Source organism: Mixophyes fleayi, chromosome 4 (genome assembly GCF_038048845.1).
Source record: "Mixophyes fleayi isolate aMixFle1 chromosome 4, aMixFle1.hap1, whole genome shotgun sequence".
Taxonomy (NCBI): domain Eukaryota; kingdom Metazoa; phylum Chordata; class Amphibia; order Anura; family Limnodynastidae; genus Mixophyes; species Mixophyes fleayi.
This window is the reverse complement of record NC_134405.1, coordinates 310,946,678-310,967,515: the sequence shown is the minus strand read 5'-3', so window position 1 is coordinate 310,967,515 and position 20,838 is coordinate 310,946,678. Positions and strand designations below refer to the sequence as shown.

Sequence of the window (20,838 nt, the reverse complement as noted above, 5' to 3'; positions counted from 1 at the left end):
TCTCTTAGCTAATTTCAAATGATGTTCACAAACCTGCTCTGTTCACCAAATTCTTCAGGTTGCATCGTGGCAAGCATAGATACTTGCATCGGATTCTGTTCATAAAGGGGTGGGGATTTTGAGGATGCACCACAATACCAGCTACAGAGGACAGGTGGCAGTGTACCATCAACACTGGAAATTGCACACTTTATCACTTACTCCCATCAACTTTCGTTTTTTTCCTTTACGAACCATCCTCTTAGGGCTAATCGGCTTGGTCAGTCATGGTGTATCTATCCGATAGCTACCCAAGTGGGTCTCTGCTGAGGACAACCAGCTCTGTCACAGTATCCATCTTATCTATATCCACACACATTTTTATTTTTAATCAAGATGAGAGCCACATTCAGTACTCATGGGTCACCAGCTGGACAATCTGCTACATGAAGTAATCTTTTGATTGTGGTGTGTTATATGCACTAGCAAGAGAGTCCAAGTACGGAATATTTTGATAAATCTATGGACAAAAATAACAGATTTACCTGGCAAGCCAAATGAACTGCTTCAATAGCACAATCCTCAAAGCATTTACTTATGGATGGGTGAAGATCTTGAAACTGATGTTGTTCTTTACAATAGATTGAAATCTGATTAATTGGTTCTTCCTGTAGCAAGAATGAAACATGACTTAACACAATCATTGAACATTTGTTTAAATTTATATTTTTTAGTTATTTTTAAAGAGTCAAACATGATGTCTTTAAAAAGTGTCCTCAAATCGTTTAGCTGTAGTGAAGTTTCTTCAATAAATCACTTGCACTGTGTGCAACACTTATAAAATGCTTTAATCTCACTATTATCTAGCTCCCGTTAGGACACTGTCAATTCAAAAGATATTTTCCTTAATTTCTCCAGTTCAGGGGAATGCATAAGTAAGTCATCGCTCTGTAAAGGCCAAGCGGGGGGCATTCAATTATCCGAGCTCACAGTCTACCAACCTAAAAATGCAAGTTAGAATATATTTAAGAGCTACAAATTCTAACAACTACATATATAAATCTTTCGTAGCTTCTTATATAGGAAGATATTTGAGATAAGTTTGTGTTCTTGGGGGGACATACCTTCCTACACACAGCAGACTTCCTATGAGTAAGCCCATTGAAGGACACTCCACATGGCCTCTTATAGCGACCTTTTGTAGAAAACAATAGCTTGCACTAGCAACACAGCAAATGCACATAAAATGGCAAACATCTAAAGCTATTCCAAAGTATAGTGAATAATATTAGTAGTTTAGATACTATACAAACTTCAATTTGAAGTCAAGAGATCCTTTATTGTTTAATTCTCTGCCCTATTGTATTAAGTTTTATTCAGTTACCTGCTTAATTTTTCTGAGTATAATTAGGAGAAGAGTATGCTTCCATTCCTGAGTCACATTTTCACCAGCATTAAGTATCTGATTCCATGCCTAGATAAAAAAATAAAAAAAATAAACTATATTCAAATAGGAATTTTTGCAAAATACCACAAAACAGCCTAATTTTATTAAGGGGAAAAAAAAATCATAATTTGTAAAAACACAAATTCCTTTTTTTATAACCCCACAGAGAGGTTACAAAATTTAAGACATTGGTGGGTCTTGACAATACCTTATTCAAGGGACTCTTACTTTCAAGCACTACTATGGCATATATTTTAGTGTATCTAGTGATTGATTTGCAAAGGTAAAATATAAGGACCAAATACATGTTTACTCTCCACAGCTTATTCTAATTCATGCTGCATGCACCAGTTTATTGTGATCAAGCACCACACTGAGCTACCAGCATTCGATAGTCTGCATTTATCACATATTATTTTGAATCATCCAAGATATCACATAGCTAGTTGAGAAACAAGTGTTAACCTGTAGATCTGAGACCAGCCAAATGCCATAAAACCAGTTCACTTCTTGATCTCTTGGATAATATGTTGTTGGACAGTCCTAACAAACAGCCTGTCAATGTCAGTAATAAACAATAAAGAGCTCATTCACTTTTATGCTGAAAACATTGTGATTAATGGCAGCAGCGAGCTTGGAAGATAAACATGTCACTCTTATCCTGAGCTAAATGACAATAAGAGGTTTTTTACTCACCGTAAAATCCATTTCTCAGAGTCCATTGGGGGACACTGCAACAATGGAGTATATTAGGTGGAATTGGAGCTACAGCACTTAAAATCTTAAAGTGAAGGACACCTTCTACTCTATTATGCCCCTACCACGGGAGCCATCTTCAGTTTTCTAACAAAGCCCAGAAGAGAGGGCCTAATTAGAAGTAACAACAACACACCTAGAAGATGAAAAACCAACAGTCAGAGAAAAGGGAGGGAGGGCAGTGTTCCCCAATGGAGTCAGAAAAATTGATTTTACAGTGAGTAAACAATCCATTTTTTCCCTCTTCCTTGCCACTGGGGGACATACCAAAGCTGCCCCTAAGGTGGGGGAAATACTATGAAACAATTGAGCATAAGACCACGTAGCGAAATGTTGCATCCCGCAAAAAAAGATGAAAAAAGCGTGGACAGACGAACACACAATGACCCGGAACAATCGAGTTGGCCGAAGCAACGACACTCTCCACCTATGAAGCACCCACTGACCAGTGTAAAGGAGAATAGAATCCAACCGACGCCAGTCTAGTCCCACAAGGGAAGCCAAACAAACCAGGAAGGTACAGTGCGCACGTGCTGGACATCCACGCTTGTGCACACCATACCGAAAGAAAAGGGTAAGTGGTAGAACAAAAAGAACATCTCCCAGGGAACCCGAGGGATCTGCACAACATGGAATATATGCATTCCAGACCGGGTAGTAATTGGGAGGAAAGGAACCACACCGGAAATCACTGCCTGCACAAGCACGTGGAAGAAACTGCTGGCTGGTAGGATCACACTATCAGTAGTCCCGTCGTCTACGGCACTACTGCAGACGACAAACAAAGCGATACCGAAGGCAACCCAGGACCATAAAAATGAGACATGGAAGTAACCGCAAGATGGACCTATAGTCATCCACAGGATCAGAAAAACAATGACCGGTGCAGGCAAAATGGAGCCACTGGAAGGTGGCCACCTGCATTGATTGCAGTGTTGGTAACACCAGCAGGAGCATAGGAGTCGGCAGGAACATGAACGCAGAGCAAAACCCTAATGGATTGACAGAGCACCCTTGTGCCAAAATCAGAGACATAAAGTATAGATATAAAGGGAGAAAATAATTTCAACCTTGCTGAATATTTAAAACAACATGCACAAACATCCACTGACTTTGTAAGATAGCCGCATGCTTGTGTAGTACGTTAAAAACAAAGATTTATTAAGGGGAGTTCCGATTGCCTTATATATCCGTTTGGTGACTATTACATCTTGGTTCTAATCGTTGAAATCCTCGTTTTATACTAGATTTCTTTGAGACTGTGACCCATTCACCATCTGGTACGGGCAATTGAATCCCGGTCCTATGAGTTTTTAATATATTTTAAATAAATCTTTGTCTTTAACGTACTACACAAGCATGTCTTTTTTCTCCTATATACAACTTACTCTATTGTTGAGAGGTGAAGATTAGAGAGATCTCTGACACCATCAGCTGCTGTTAACTCGGACACATGCATCGGTCTGACTTATGAAGATCTACATTGAACATCTTGGAGAAAGCGGTAGCCTGTTTTTCCGCACAAGTAACAGCTACGGGAACGTCAAACATTACATGACTAAGTTTATTTCTAATAGACCGTGCATTTGGAAACTTCATATAGTCCATGAAAAATACGGCTATCTTACAAAGTCAGTGGATGTTTGTGCATGTTGTTTTAAATATTCAGAAAGGTTGAAATTATTTTCTCCCTTCATATCTATACTTTATGTCTGTGATTTTGGAATATTGAAAACCCGTTGGCGCTGCAACTACTCCCTCTCCTTTTAACTCTATTTATCTGATTTACAACTTGTGTGCGGTTGTGTTGGGAGTGATTATCTGCTGCAACTGGTAATCCAGTGCTTAGTGTGGTTCTACACCTGTTTAATATAGAGCACCCTTGTGCACTGTCTTAGGCCTGTGGGGCTTGAACAGCGCTGAGGAACCAAGAAGAGCAGACACAAAACCAAGAGAAATATCTCTTGCAAACTCCAGCGCTGAACCAGCAGAGCTACCACCTCTATGGGAAGAAATAATCACCATCCTTTTCTCAGAACTCCAGCCCTGGAAAGAATGTGGCCGATATCAGCGGAATCTTAAATACTTCCCTGGAACTTAGACGTGCAACTCCTGCATGGCCAGGTCACTGCAACAGAGTTGGACATATCAAGGACGAACGTGAGGCAGAGGACAAAATAATGACCTGCTACTCCAGCTGAAGGATGGAACTTGAACATATCCAGAAGAATATCTGCTGAAATAGATCAGAATGAAAATATGACAGGAGGTACCCCCTCGAACACAGAGACACTGGGGACCTCAGCAATGTCATGCGCTGGAAAAGATACACTTCTCATCTGGACAGCATAGACTCGGCACTGTTCAAAATGAAAAGGACGAAGTCCTCTGAGAGGAACCACCACCATAGGATACAGTGTCAAAAATCAATCTGAGTAACCTCAGGATCAAGAAAGACAGGGGAAGATCGAGAAACCAGCCATAGCTCCCCAGAATCACTGTCAAAAAGCAGAGGGCGACAGAGGAGGAACAAAGCTGTCACAAATAGCACTATATATACGCTCTGAGAACGTAAGAGACTTGTCATGATGTCCACAAGTTTGGCGAAGACCCATGGGAGAGAAGCAAGCCAAAATTGCATTTTTTTTCAAACTACCCCAGTTAGAATGACTGGTTTAACTGAAATACAAAAAATACTGAGCAGTCCTCAGATTAAACTTAAAATGGCTAGTAACAATGGCTGTCTGTTGACTTGGTGAGTGTCATTGCTGCACTAGAAAGAGAGGCCACTGGACGAAATGAAGGTTTAAGCAAATATATGAGAACATACAATTTCACAGCTTCACTTATGATACTTTCAGATGTGCTGCCTCATTTGCTTAAATTGTCTAAAGTTTGGCAAAGGCAAGATATCAACTTAACAGAAATAGACCCCATCTTAGAATCTACAAAACTATGCATTATGGAATTGAAACACACACCCGCTACTCATTTTAAAAATCTCCATCTACATCTTGCTGGTGAATGGTCACCTAGACACAGTTATCAACCACCTAGAAGCAAGATTTCCAGATATGCCAATCATATCCTGTTTTCCAAGAGCTTTCAATATAGCCAGCCATGATCAAAATGAGGTCTGTGAGATTCTTTTTGAGTATTATTCTAAAAATGGAAGTCCTGTATTCTTAAACTATGAAAATCATAAACTAGAATGGGCAGTTGCATCAAGATTATTTGAACTAGAGTCCTACAAAAATCTAGATTAAAAAAAAAAAAAAAAATGCATAAATTTTCAACAACAGCGCTCAAATAACCTTTTTCAAATTTAGCAAAATCTAGCAAAACTAGCTGCTATTGGACTGACCATACCTGTAAGCACAGCTGAATGTAATGTATTTTCTAGTCTAATATGAATTAAAACTTGTTAAAAGACACTGATTTCCCAGTTGTTCAGTTCTGACGCAAACCCACCCCCCCCCCAGTGGAAGCTGTACCATAGTCCGGCCCGTTCCTACTTATGGCATCCCCTCCCCATGACCGCAAACACAGACCAGCCCTTTTCTTGCCTCCCTCCTTAGCTCCCCTCCCCACCCTTCCCCATTCTGGTACTACAAGGTGTGCATTTTTTTCTTACCAATGCTAATTGTGTTCTTTTCCTTTTTTATTTTCGTCTTCAAGTGTTTTGTGTGCAACTCTCATTGGAGGATCTGGAGCGGCTCTCTACAATCCAAAATTACCCTTAGGATACTCTCACACAATGTCAAAGGTTTGAATAACCGGCAAAAATGTACAAAACTTTTCCTCACATTCAAACACTGGGGTGATTTGGTTTTCCTACAAGAACCCCATTTTACCCAGCATTTGCATCCTGAATTGTGATCCAAACGATATCGCACCACTTTCATACTTATGATGCTAGGCAGAAAAAGCAGGGGTGGCAATACTCATTGCATTACATATAGTTTTCGAATTGTTAGATACTCATGCTGACCCAGAGGGCAGGTTTCTAGTACTAGTGGGTAAACTTAATAATACTCAATGTACCCTGGTGAACGTTTATGCTCCTAATCATCACCAATCATCACCAGCAGCAATTTACCTCTCTCAACTCTAGACCTCTAGCCTATTTCCGAAAAAACAAGCTCCCTGATAATTCCTGCATGACTCTATGGGAAGCCCATAAGGCAGTCATGAGGGGACACCTCATCAGTATGGTCTCCCACCACAAGAAACTCCAGGCTTCGCAACATAGGTCCCTAGCTATTAGCTAGGGACCTATACAATAGACATGCTATTCCAGCTTCAGGATTTGGAATGTCAACACAAACTTTCTCCCAATCCGGTACATCTAGATAAACTCACGAAAGCTAGATCTGACCTCCATCTCCTGCTATCTAAGGAAACTGCTGTGACTCTGAAACGGTTGAAGCAGACATTCTATGAAAAGGGTGATAAGGCAGATAGGATTTTGGCATCTTGGCTACGTGCGAATATATCTCAGAAAAATATTTTAGCTCTTAAAACCTCTTTGGGCACCCTCACCTATAATCCTGATTTAATCAGTAGGGAGTTCCACTCTTTCTACTCTCAGCTATATAACCTAGACACCTTGCATTCTGGTCCCAGCCCCTCAGTAGATGCCATCACTGAATTCCTGACTCATGCTAAACTCCCTTAACTTCTCCACCTGGTTGTCACACACCGTGCTCCGGTTATCTCCACCCAAGCCTCAATATGCTGTCTATCTCTTTAATTCTCTTCATCGTGCAGCCTGTCAGTAACGGCTTGCATCTGTGCTTAGCTCACCCCCAGTTAGCCTGCTCAGTCATTGGTCAGTCCTCTTTTATAAGGTTCCTCCTTTCACCATTTCATTGCTGGTTTTTCAAGTCACACCTGGCCTGTTTCAGCGTCCTATATCCGTTGTGGCCTATGCTGCTACCTACTCTGCATGCACCGCTGACTACTGCTGATCTCCTCCACTTCCCTGTGGTAAGCTGTGGCTCATCGTCTGCTGCATATTGGAATAATGTTGATCTCTGCTCATCTGTCCTGCTCGTTGCTGGTAACCGCTGTGATCAACTCCCGCTATTCACTCTGCATATACCGCTGACTACTGCTGATCTCCTCCACTTCCCTGTGGTAACCCGTGGCTCATCGTCTACTAGATATTTGAATATCGTTGATCTCTGCTCATCTATCCTGCTTGCTGCTGGTAATCGCTGTGATCAACGCCTGTCACCTACTCTGCATATACCACTGACTACTGCCGATTCATTCTAGAATCAATGTCTTATTCAATTTTAACTTCTACCACAGAATTTTCCTTCTTCAAGGTCCAAAGTTGCATATATCATTTCACTTCTATCTGGGCAAGCCTTGGCCTGGGCCTCCCCTCTGTGGGAACAGAATGATATTTTTTTTAAAATGATTGTTCTGCCTTCATTGCTACTTTCCGAAGAATTTTTGATGAACCAGGGTTATTTCCTCAGCTTCCATTTTCCTCCGGTTACGCCAGGGCTCGCGTACTGTGGCCCAATATGTAATCGAATTTCAGACTATCCTCCGAATTACAATGGAACGATGAAGCTTTGGTAGCTACCTTTTGGCAAGGTCTCTCTGAATTCTGAATGCTCTGTCCTCTCAAGAATTACCAGCAACCTTGGACTCCCTAATTTCTTTAGGTAATAGAGTGGACATAAGATTCCGTGAAAGGTCTTCTGAGGGAGAGAATCCTAGACGTTTTTTACAGCTAGCTCCCAGATTCCAACTTTCTGGATCATCGGATGAACTTATGCAATTGGGTCATTCTCGGTTAACTCCTGAATAGAGAGAGAAGCGAATCAAGAATAAACGCTCTTTATTGCGGGGATGCTGGACATGCTCTTAAACTTTGTTCTAAGCGGTCGGAAACACCAGACCTTAGCCTGCTCAGGAGAGGTCAGGCTAGGGACATCTCACCACTCTCCGGATTTTTCTTTTGACCAGATTTGCTTGTTTCCTGTCAGCTACTCATTCTACGGTCTTGTTGGATTCAGGAGCTGCGGGAAATGTTATCACTCTACATCTTGTCAAGCAATTGGCCCTTCCAACAGTGCCTTTGGAGAAACCTCACCAACGGTCTTATTTAGTATCATACCAGTCCACTCTGCTTACAAGTAGGAGTACTGCATCGGGAGAAAATTTATTTTATTGTTCTTCCTCTCACCACTAGTCCGCTTATTTTAGGTCTACCATGGCTTCACCTTCCTCTTGATCCCATTCCCTCACAAATTAGTAGGTCCCTGTCTCCTGTGCTCATTCCCCCTCTAACTAAAATCTGTATCTCTTTATCCTGGCATTTTTCCATCACTATTCAAGCACGCAGTGATTACCGCCCCATCTCTCTGCTCCCGTGCCCCTCCAAGCTCCTCGCGAGAATTGCCTACACTTGCCTCACACAGCAAACAACCTATTGGATCCTCTACAGTCAAGCTTTTGCTCTCAACACTGCCCTGACCAAGGTTGTCAATGATTCGCTCAAAGCAAAAAGTAAAAACCATTACTCTCTTCTAATTCTCCTGGATCTCTCTGCTGCATTTGACACTGTTGACCACACTGTCCTCATACAAACGCTACAATCCCTAGGTCTTGAAGGCACTGTCCTATCCTGTTTCTCATCCTACCTATCTAATCGCTCTTTCAGTGTCAATTTCTCTGGATCCACCTCTGCTCCACTTCCTTTACCAGTTGTAATACCGCAAGGCTCAGTCCTAGGTCCTCTGCTATTTTCTATCTACACGACTTCTCTTGGAAAACTAATAAGCTCCTTTGGATTTGAGTATCATCCCTATGCGGATGATACCCAAATTTATCTATCCTCTCTAACTCTTACCATCTGTGTTGGTTCGCATTACTGACTGTCTTTCTGCCATTTCATCTTGGATGTCCTCTCATCAACTCAAACTTTCAAAAACAGAGTTAATAATATTCCCAACCCCAAATAGAAGTTACCTACCTGACATTTCTATTTCTTTTGACATGGCAATTAATCCTGCCTCAAAAGCTCGTTGCCTAGGTGTGATCCTTGACTAGATTGATTCTCCTTTCAAATCGTTCATCCTCTGCTGATCAACTCTGTCAAACTCTACGTTGGATGCCTTTTATTCACCGAATCAAATTTAAAATACAAGGCCATCAAAAAAACTGCACCAACATACATCTCCTCACTTGTCTCAAAATATCTCCCAACTCGACATCTCTGTTCTGCACTAGATCTGCGTCTCATCTGCTCCCAATCTCTGTACAGAACTTTTTTCGGGCTGCACCCTTTTTGTGGAATTACCTCTCACATACAATAAAACTTTCTTCCAGTCTTCAAACCTTCAAGCATTCTCTGAAAACCCACCTCTTCAGGCAAGCTTATAATATTCCTCAACCACCCTCTTAACCTTCCTAGATTACCTTATTACCACCTTTTACGCAGTTCACACAATACAACAACCCCTTGACCAGTACTGCTGTGTGCAAAATTAAAAAGTGGTTAATGTGCTATATGATCCATTCAATCTGGCTGGACCAATATGCAATATGTAGCACTTAACCTTGTCAGGCGCCGTCCTGCTGCCTCCTCAGGACGGCCGCCTGCGTCATCACCCGGCGCGTCTGGTTGCTTAGCAACCAGATGCAGAAGTTCCCCGCCGCCCAGCGCGACCATCCGAGCATGCGCGTCCCGTTGCTAGGCAACGGGACGCTATTGATCCAGCACAGCAGTGCTAATTAGGCTGCTGCCTTTACAGGACACTATTGGATAGCGCTGTAGCGCTAATTAGGTGCCGCCCATCCCTGCTATTGGTCCCCTGGGCTTTTTATAGCACTTCCTGTCCTGACCCCTGTGCCAGAGTATCAGGTCTTCCTGCCTCCAGCATATTGTGTGTGTACCAGTATTCTACTTTGTTCCTGTCTATTCCAGTGCTGCCTGTGACCCTTTGACCCGGACCGTTTGACCACCCCTTTTGGATTCTCCTTCTGTACTGCGCTACCTCAACGTTTCCGACCCGGCTTGCCTCACTATTCTCCTGGACATCCTTGTGTACCGTGAACTACCAGAACGTTACTGACCTGGCCTGTCTGACATCTCCTTGTATCTCGCTGTTGACTCGTGAAAGGACCGCGACCTGCGTGTCCCTGCAGCGAAGTCCATACTTCCTTGTGGGGGTTCCTGGTGAATACCAGGGGCACGTTAGACTCCGCACCTTCCTCCGAGTTGCGCCAACAATAGCAGGTACGCATATAATTGTGACAAACCTCATGTATCAAACTCCCATTGTCCCATAGATTGTAAGCTTGCGGGCAGTGTCTTTTTACCTTTCTGTCTGTGTCTGTATTACCCAGTATTGTGTTAAACTAATGTTTGTTCTGAACTGTAAAGTGCTACGGAATTTGCAGGCGCTATATAAATTAATGATGATGATAATTGAAATAGAGTATTTTCCTTTAAGTCCAATGGAGGACACGAGGTTCATAGAGGTTTAGTGTTAGGGTCCAGGTGTGCGGCCATTTTAAAAACAGTTCACAATAGCTCCTCCTATCATGACTCTGCATTAGGTCTGTAAATAATTGTAAAGAAAAAGAGTAGAAAAATGTTAGGAAAGGTAAATGTATAAGAAATAATTAAGTTTATTTAAAGCCTGTAACCAGCTTAGGCAGCCACTGTATGAGCTAATCTTCATAAGAACGCAGGCTATCCATTCACTAAGAACCATGTGTGCAGCATGTATGTTCTCATCTTGTTCACATGAGTTTCCTCTGGGAGTGTGAGGCGCCACGTCGAGCATCCCAAGAAGCATTCATGGATCTGGTGGAGTGAACCCAAAGATTCTCTGGAGCAGGCTGTCCTGCCCCACGAAGGAAAAAACACAAATTCCCCCAGCACACTGCTATAGCCAGCAACAGATATGCTATTTCTACTGTAGATAAAAATGCAAAAGTCTCAGTTGCACACATTTGCAAATGTATGTTGAAGCCACCCACCACTCCAAGGTGATTTTGCTAATAGGGTGGTCCTACTCTAAACAATGAGAGTCCCATATATTTGGGCCATACATATGTGTTTTTAAATTGAAAGCTAACTTACCAAATGTGTGCAACTGAGACTTTTGCATTTTTATCTACAGTAGAAATAGCAGATCTGTTGCTGGCTATAGCAGTGTGCTGGGGGAATTTGTCTGTGTTTTTTCCTTTTAGGATAACCCCACCCTTTCATGCACCTGTTATAGCCTATAAATTGATTTGAGCAACTACCAGTTCTTTATTTGTCTGAGAGGCATGTTGGTGTCAGTAGCTGAGGGGGAGTACTGACATTGGATTGCTATTTGGAGGTCTCTGGGGTACCTCTTTGGTAAGTTAGCTCTCAATTTAAAAACACATATGTATGGCCCAAATATATGGGACTCTCATTGTTTAGAGTAGGACCACCCTATTAGCAAAAGCACCTTGGAGTTGTGGGTGGCTTCAACATACATTTGCAAATGTGTGCAACTGAGACTTTTGCATTTTTATCTACAGTAGAAATAGCAGATCTGTTTCTGGCTATAGCAGTGTGCTGGGGGAATTTGTCTGTGTTTTTTCCTTTTAGGATAACCCCACCCTTTCATGCACCTGTTATAGCCTATAAATTGATTTGAGCAACTACCAGTTCTTTATTTGTCCTGCCCCACTGTAAACCTGATGGAAAACAGCCATAATCCATCTATCGATGGTTACTTTAGAAGCCGGCCAGTCCCTTTTCTGCGCATCCTAGAAAACAAAAGATCCCCAATCCTGCACACATCCTGAGTTCTTTGTACATAAGTCCGCAAAACTCTGACTAGATAGAGAGAACGAAGACCTACTCTTGACCAGAGCCAGAATGACAATGTACTGATTGATGTGAAATCTGGACACCACCTTAGTTTTGAAGAAAGGTATGGTATGAAGAACTGCCCTATCGTCATGAAAAACAAGAGGAGGTGACTTGCAGGATAAAGCTGCTGGCTGTGAATCTCTTCTAGCAATAGAAATAGCCAAAAGGAAGACAATCTTACAAATGAGATTTCAAATTTACTGAATCCAAGGATTTAAAAGGAAATTGCTGCAAAGCATTCAAAACAAAGTTTAGATCCCAAGAGACCATGGGAGGGTCATAAGGAGGTTAATCATGAAGTTTTTGCAGGGTGTACATCTGCACATCTGGCAACAGAGCCAATCTTCTTTGAAAGAAGACAGAGAGAGCCGACACCTGAGAGTTAAGGTGCAGATCAGTGTTCAGCCCCTCCTGTAACACAAGTAATCTAGGTAAATGAAAGGAGGAGTTTGAAAACCCCTTTCTTTAACAGGTACTATACGCACTCCAGACTCTATGATAAGCTGAAACAGGCATCCGAACTAAGGCATCAAAGGATCATGGTATCATCATTCACACCATTAAAGCCAGCTGTTCTAAACAGTGTTGCAGAAACAGTATTTGCTGGTCGCCGTGGGGAGGATGTTGCTGTATCAAGCCCTTTGAAGTCAATCTGGAGCAACCAGAATAACCCTCTCTCTTCACCTTCTTCAAGATCCTTGGAAGCATTGCTACCAGAGGGAACAGGTATATGAGGTTGAATCGCCAGTGAACAGTCATGGCATCTATCAAGATTGCCCGAAGATCTCTTGCCCTTGGGCAGAAGAGCTCTACCTTGTAGTTCAACCGAGATGCCTTTATGTTGACCTCCAGTTGACTCTACCTGTTCATGATTTTGTGAAAGACATCTGGATGCAGAAATCATTTGCCGAAGTAAAGAACCTGCTTGCTTAGAAAAGTCTGCCTCCACCCCTATGATGCAGACCACCATGATGTGTGTCTCTCGCATGGACACCTGGTGCTGTCCTAGTGATTGAGATATGCCACCGCCGTGGCATTATCTGACTGTATCTTCACTGCTCTGCCCGGCAGTAAATGGTACGCACTGAACAGAGTGCAGAACACTGCTCACAGCTCCAAAACATTGATTGGAAGCTTGGATTCCTCCAAGGTCCAAAGACCCTAAAAGGGGGCATAAAGAAAGACAGCTCTCAAACCCTGTATACCGCGTCTGTTGTCACCAAAATCTAATCTCAAATTGAGAATGGGTGACCTTTGCAGGATTTTCCCTCTGCAGCCACCAAAGGAGCGACTAACGCACCTTTGGGGAAAGATGTATCAACTGACTGGAAAGACACAGGTGAGATATGATCCACTTCGACAGGATTTACATCCAAAACTCCCTGAAAGCTAACTGGTCTGCCTCTAAAGTCAATACCATCTTGACCAGAACCTTCAGAAGTGTAGTAAGCAGAAGTGTACTGAAGTCTGTCTGAAAGCCAACATAGACCTTAACATTTTTTGTAAGGCCTGAATCTTGTCCGGCAGTAAGAACACTCTGTTTGCGGGTGTCCAATAGGGGATCCAAAAAGATCATCTACTGGGACTGCATCAATTTGGACTTCTTGAAGTTTAGGATCCAACCATGGGATTCCAGAGTTTGTGTCGTCACCTGTATATGGGAAAAAAGCACAGATGGCGAGTCCGCCTTTAAGAGATCATCCAGATAGAGAATGATCGCTCCTTTGGACAGCAGCAGACATTCCATGACCTTAGTGAAGACTCGTGGGACAGAAAAATAAATAATGAAATAACAAAAGAAATAAAAGAAATAAGAGAAAAAGGCTGCCAAGCAACCCCAGATATTAAAACAGGCCCTGCATCGATGGCACTTAAACTAAACTGAGACAATACAGGAGAGAGATATAAAGGAGGAGCTATGGTGAACAGTTAAGAAGTTTTAAAGCGCCTGCACGTGTTATAGTTATATAGTATAGTTATAGCCATGATAATTCTACACCAATAGGAATACATGACTGCCGACTCAATACGAGTTGCTGTCTTTTTATTCCTCCTATAAAGTGTGATATTGTGGGCCTGATTAATTAAGGTACGCAAAATGAACGTAATGTACGCTTTTTTAAAAAGCATACGCACATCTGTATTGAACTGCAAGCAGATCTGAAGAAACGTCTTTTGTTGAATAAGGATGTAGGTACACACTGCTTATACAGCTATAGCGCTTGCAGGATATGAACAATACATATGTGCTATATAAAGTCTCAGCAGAGCGTACAGAAAACAAATATCCAGTTATTGTCACCTGTTAATATAGTAATTAATTAAAAAATCATTAAAAAAAAATTATTTTTTTTTTAATTATTTTCCATGAAATACATTTATCAGGATGTTATGAATGCCTACTGTACATAAGATGCATTTTTGCAGTTGCTCTTGATCGCAAACACATGTACTAGCATGCATACGCAACCGTCATCACTATCACTCAGCACTTATACCTGCCCTGTAGCTAGTGCAAATGATACAACTGAAAAAAAAACATACCTTAGAAATGCCCAAAGCTTGAATCGGATGCTGCTGTGTGCACTCGACCTTAGCATACCCTTACTTTACATTACACATACTCCCCTTTCCTCCCCAGTTCCGCCCTTGAAATCGTAGACTGTTGGACCTGTCCTTTGCGTTCAAAGATGATTTGGACGTACTTTCACTGGCGGATAGTCCATTTCTGGGCATGCACAGTGAAATTTAACAGAAAATACGGCATGTATCGGCATTTACGTTCCACATTGTATCAGGCCCATTGTGGGTAGCTGCTGTTTAATGGGCCAATTTCTAATACTATCCCAAGCCAAGTAATGTCAGTCTTCTCCTTCCCGATACATCACTGTGTGGATTGTTACAGTAAATATTTCTGGGATGTAATTTTTGGACAGTTAATTGGAATGGTGAACTTTTTAGAAATGTAATTATCACCTACAAAACTAAACAGATATTTACCAGGAGTTCATCATGGAATGTAGGTTTAGTATAATAAAAAAAATTAAATTTGTGTCCGTAGACATCTTCAAGCCATTTTGTTGTTATCATCAATGCTTTTTGCAGAACTCTCACAAGTGGCTGTGTTTCACTTTCTGGCATTTCACCTGTGCTTTCATGCTAAATTAAGAGAAAACAGAGAATAATAATTACAGTTACTAATAGATATTTCACCACATGCACAGAAAAACATAGCATAATGTAAATAGTAAGAAGATCATATAACGTATCACTCAGCTATTATATGCATCTGCTGTGCACACTCACCGAGATACCTGCAAGTCTTATTAGAGTTAAGATAATCGCTGCAGACAGAGCGGGAAGCTCAGATTGTGTTTTCAACAATGTGTTACAGCAGATGCTATTGTGCAGGGCAAGACTGGCTTCACAACACATCTCAAGTGATTCTGCATTCGGTCTGTAAATAATTGCAAAGAAGAGTAGAAATATGTTAGGAAAGGCAAATGTATAAGAAATAATTAAAAGTATATTTAAAGCATGTAACCAGCGCAGGCAGCCATTTTATGAGCTAAATCAATCTTCATTAGAACACAGTCTATCCAATCATTAAGAACCATGTGTGGCCCCACACTCCAAATACATACTTGGCAGGCAAGCTGGCTTCTGACAAAATGAACCCGTGTGTGTGTGTGTGTGTGTGTGTATAGATTGTAAGCTCCACTGGGGCAAGGACTAAGGTAAATGATGACATATTCTCTGTAAAGTGCTACGTAATATGTAGGCACTATATGAATAAAGGTTAATAAAGAAATAAAAAATATAACGAGTGACATCCCAAGTGGCAGCCTCCATAAGGTTGGTACTTTTTAATATGTCATTTACTTACTTGCCCTTTTCTTCCATGATCTGTAGCAATTTCTTTAAAATGTCTTCAACTTTCTGCAATTACAAACATTAGAGAGTGTGGTTCATTTTTATGCATTTATTTCTAGAAATGGAATAAGGGATAGTAAAGACAAGCTTAAGTTAAGGATAATTTATATATCCCAAAAACATGCTTCCAATGAAACAATCAACGAGCCCTAATCATAACACAAAATTTATTTAGTGGTTTGTTTTTTTATATAAGGTTTGTTTAACCCTATCACAGCTACCTGCATGATGACTAAATATTTAGATTGTACGCTCCTCTGAGCAGGGCCATCTCTCCTCCTGTTTCCACCACTTCTAACTCTGCTCTCCAGCTACTTAGCCCTCCTCCTCGAGGACCCTCCACCTCCGTCCCGTCTCGCTCCCAACTCCCCCCTCTGAGGGTCTGTCTTCCGCGCCCTCCCTCTTGGGCTCCGTCGTATGCGGATCTTCCCTCTCCCTTCCCCCTGCCATCCCTAGCTGTGCATTGAGCTTACTGAGTTACTGTGCTTACTGTTTACTGCACTGTGCTGTCTCACCCTGTATTGTAATTCGATTGTCCCTGTACGGCGCTACGGACACCTAGTGGCGCCCTATAAATAAAAATTAATAATCATAATAATAATAATAATAATATATTTATAGATTAGAGTGCAATTATAGTTTTAATTTTATAGCTAGAATGCAAACATTTGAAGATTGACCAATTACTAACCTGTTTTTGGTAACTCTTGACTTCATCAAATTTGAAACAACAGGCTTTCAGAGCACCCACAATTTTTATTGGAAGTTCAACCAAAAACTTTGCCATTTGGTCAATTGATATCAAACACAGCCATGACTGGATTAGTATTGAATCTGCCTGCAGCAAATACTTCTTACGTATCATCTTTGTAAGAAGATCACTAGTAGTTAAAAACAAAATAGATTAATATTAGTGATATGTATAACAAAAAAATAAATATGCTGCCTATCTCTTTACTTGGATTCTACTGTGGGTTATATCAAGCAAATGGTAAGGTCATGGATTCACCACTATTTTTTGGACACAGCGAATATTAATATATATTAAACTATACAAGATATAATAGGATGTTTATTCACCGTAAAATTTGTTTCTCTGACATTGGAGGACACTACAAGACATTGGGGTATAGTAGGTGGACTAGGAGTTTAGGCGCTTATTATTACTTGTTTAGAATATATTCCTCCTCTACTATGCCACTCCTCTCCGGAAGCAGCCTCAGGTTTGTATAACAAGCATAGAAGAGAGCCAACAGGCATAACTAGAACTAGGTAACTTAAAACATTAACAGAACCAGTAATAGCAAAGGGGAGGGTGCGTAGTATCCTCCAATGGAATCAGAGAAACCGATTTTACAGTAAGTAAAAATCCATTTTCTCTTTTCTTCCATTGTGGGCACTGTGAGACATTGGGCCATGCTAAAGCTGCCCCTAAGGGAGGGATTGCTTTGGAACGGCTGTGCGCAATACCCTGCGCCTAAAGCTAGCATCCTAAGATGTGAATCCCTGTAACCTGTAACTTTGAAAAAGTAGGAACAGTCGACCACGTCGCTACCTGGAACAGCTGCTAAACCGAAGCACCATAACGCGCTGCCCAGGAAGCACCAACAGCCCCTGTGGAATGAGACTTTAACCCCACTGGCACAGGCTGAGACACCTGGACATAAGCCAAATGAATGGTAGACGTAATTCAGCGAGCAATGAGCTACTTGGATGCAGGCCACCCAGGTTTCTGAGCAGCATAGAAAACGAAGAGGTAATTTGTTTTGCGGACCGAAGCCATGTGAGAGATATAGTACTGGAGGGCTTGCACCATATCCAATAGAGGTAAAGGTTCATATGAAGACCTGGACGAAGGACAGAACACTGGCACCACAATTTCCTGATTCAAATGAAGCTTGAAGACCACCTGTGATACAAAGGACGGTTTAGTGTGGAGCACTGCTCTATCCGAATGAAACACCAAAAAGAGAGGATTGCAGCACAGCACTCCAAACTCTGATGCACGCCGAGCAGAGGAAATGGCTAAAAGGAACACCACCTTCCAAGTGACATACCGTAAATCCACCAAGTGTAACGGCTCAAACGGATATTTGGTGAGCGAGCGCAGGACCATCTTTAGGTCCCATGGTTCCACTGGATGGACAAAGGGAGGCTGAATGTGCAATACCCCCGGCAAACATGTTTAAACAACCATGAACGCAAGAGAATGGAGAGCGTGGAGACCTGCTATTTCAGGGACGCAAGCTCTAGCTCCTTGTCTAAGCCCGCTTGCAAAGTAGGAGAGCCGCCAGGACAGACCGAACCTGGAAGTGTGGAATCCCTGAGACTCACACCAGAGAATGTAAACCTTCCAGACCCAATAATATATTGCCGGGAAAGAGGGCTTCCTTGCCTTGATCATGGTCTTTACCACATCCGAGAACCCTCGGGCCCTGAGCATCTGGGTTTCAACAGCCATGCCGTCAAAGTCAGACAATCTAAGGAATGGCAATGAAGGGGACCCTGTACCAGAAGGTTTGGATGAAGAGGCAGTAGGAAGGGGGGCATACTGCAGTTCCCTGAATGTTTTGAGTACCAAGCTCGGCGCGGCCAATCTAGAGCCACCGAATCGCGAGAATGTGTTTTGAGCAACTGAGTCAGCATTGAAGGGGAGGGAACAGGTACACAAGCCTGAAGCACCACGGCATCGTCATGGCATCAGTGTACCCTGCTCTTTGATCCTTGAACTCCGAGCAGTAGAAAGAGACTCGGAAGTTCAGTCAGGAAGCCATATGGTCGATCTCTGGCCGGCCCCTACTCTGCACCAGGAGGGCAAAAACCTTCTTATGGAGGGACAGACCATTCCCCAGGATGGACCTTGTTTCGGCTGAGAAAATCGGCTTTCCAGTTTTCAACCTCCGGGATGAAGATGGCAGAGATCCCCGGAATGTGGCGTTCCAGCCAGGACATGACATAGCACTTGTCTGATCTGATCTTCAGAGGTTACCCGGTCAAGTACCGCTGACCCTGAACCAGAGTTCTATGAACCGCCTTGAATTCGAGCACACTGATAGGTAGTGCCGCCTCTCGAGGGGTCCAGAGGCCTTGAAACCTGAGAGGACCGATAACCGCCCCCCAACCAGCTAGACTGTCTGTGGTGACCAGAGTCCATGCTTATGTGCAAAAGGATTGGCCTTTTCCCAGATTGGCTCTAGTTAGCCGAAATGGAAAGGCGCATGGCCTTGGACAGGGTGATGACATGCCTATCCAAATGTAGAAGGGATCCAGAACATTTTTGGAGGCACTCTCTTTGAAGCGGTCGAGAGTGGAACTGCGCAAAGGGCACCACTTCGAATACCAATACCATGGACCACAGCAGCTGATAAAAGAAACCTGTTTCCTTATCAGGAGAAACCTGGTCTTGTGTAACAGCGAGAGAACCTGGTCTTCTGGGAGGTACACCCTCTGGATGACACTGGTGAGGGTGAGACCAAGGAAACGCATCTGCTGTGCAGGACAGAGAGGACATGGATAAGTTCAGTACCCAGCCGTGAGCTTCCAGAAAGCGACGTTAGCTGAATGTAGTGCAAGAGCAGCAATGCAGACAGAGCCTTCAGTAACAGATCATCCAGATAGGGTATGATTGTGACCCCCTGAGAGAGAGCGGGAGTCCCGCCATGACACCCATCACCTTGGTGAATTCCCACAGGGTTAATGCCAGCCCGAAGGGCAAGGCTCTGAATTGAAAATGGTGGTCTCTTACTGAAAAGCGGAGGAGACATTGGTGTACCTCCCAAATGGGCATGTGTAAGTAAGCATCCTTGATGTCGATGGATGCAAGGAATTCTTCCTGTTCCATGCCTGCAATCACGGAACGTACTGATTCCATCCGAAATCGGAGTACACGGACCTGTTTGTTGAGGCTCTACAGGTTTAGCATTGGGTAGAAGGAACCATCTGGTCTTTGAACAAGAAATTGGTTGGAGTAAAAAAACCAATCACCTTTCCGGATGCAGAACCCAAATGTTGACCCCCCCAAGCAGGTTTCTGAGGGCTACCTGAAGCGCCTGTCGCCTGAGAGCACAAGAGGGCAGGGCTGTGATGAAGAACAGACGCGGAGGTCGATGACATAATCCTGGGTCACAATCCTCCACACCCATACATCTGTGGTTGATGCCTGCCACTGGTCCTGGAAGCGGAGCAGACGGGCCCCCCACCACGCCGATGTGGTGAGAGATCCATTCATGTTGCTGTCTTGTCATCCGGCTTTGGAGGCCCACATCTACCTGTCCCCCAGCTTCTGTGGTGTCCCCCCTTGAAGCAGAGGACTGTCCATTGGAGCCATTCCCCTATAATCTGCCAAAGGTGGGAAAGGACCGAAAGTGTGCCTGTCTAGGTCTAGGGGAGCAGACGAGTAAGAACGTGCTTTTAACCCCAGTGGACACCTGAGTGATATGTTGATATTTTTTAGTTCATCGCCAAACAGAGCGAGACCGTCAAATGGTAAGGATTCTCATGTACGCTTGGATTCTGCATCCGCCGACCAAGAGGGCAGCCATAAGGCGAGACAAGCTGCAATGACAAGGACCCAAAGTCTGGAAGAGATAAATACCGTATCCAGGGATGCCTGCCCCACATATTCTAAAGCCTCTTGGATATGTTGTGCCAGTGTCCGTAAGTCAGCACTGGGAACACTGTCCTGGAGGCCCATGGCCAATTGCTATGCCCACAGTAGAATGGACTTGTTCACCCAGGCTGTGGACATGTTGGGGGAACCATCCAAAGCAAGGAGGTTAGGGATGCCAGCACAGGTGCCCAGCAAGGGGGTACACTAGCAGCGAGATTTACCCAGAAGAAAGCG

The 20,838-nt window shown here is 43.0% G+C and overlaps 1 protein-coding gene across 1 annotated transcript in view; it reads right to left on the bottom strand.

Moving 5' to 3' along the window:
• Nucleotides 1–20,838, bottom strand: part of RNF213 (ring finger protein 213) — a 180,465-nt gene that overhangs the window by 112,308 nt on the left and 47,319 nt on the right. The window contains exons 11-16 of the mRNA XM_075210035.1: nucleotides 16,687–16,876; nucleotides 15,949–16,001; nucleotides 15,369–15,519; nucleotides 15,063–15,221; nucleotides 1,364–1,453; nucleotides 525–647 (exon numbers count right to left, since the gene is read on the bottom strand). Coding sequence (XP_075066136.1) covers nucleotides 525–647; nucleotides 1,364–1,453; nucleotides 15,063–15,221; nucleotides 15,369–15,519; nucleotides 15,949–16,001; nucleotides 16,687–16,876 — 766 coding nt within the window. The remainder of the gene's footprint in view (nucleotides 1–524; nucleotides 648–1,363; nucleotides 1,454–15,062; nucleotides 15,222–15,368; nucleotides 15,520–15,948; nucleotides 16,002–16,686; nucleotides 16,877–20,838) is intronic.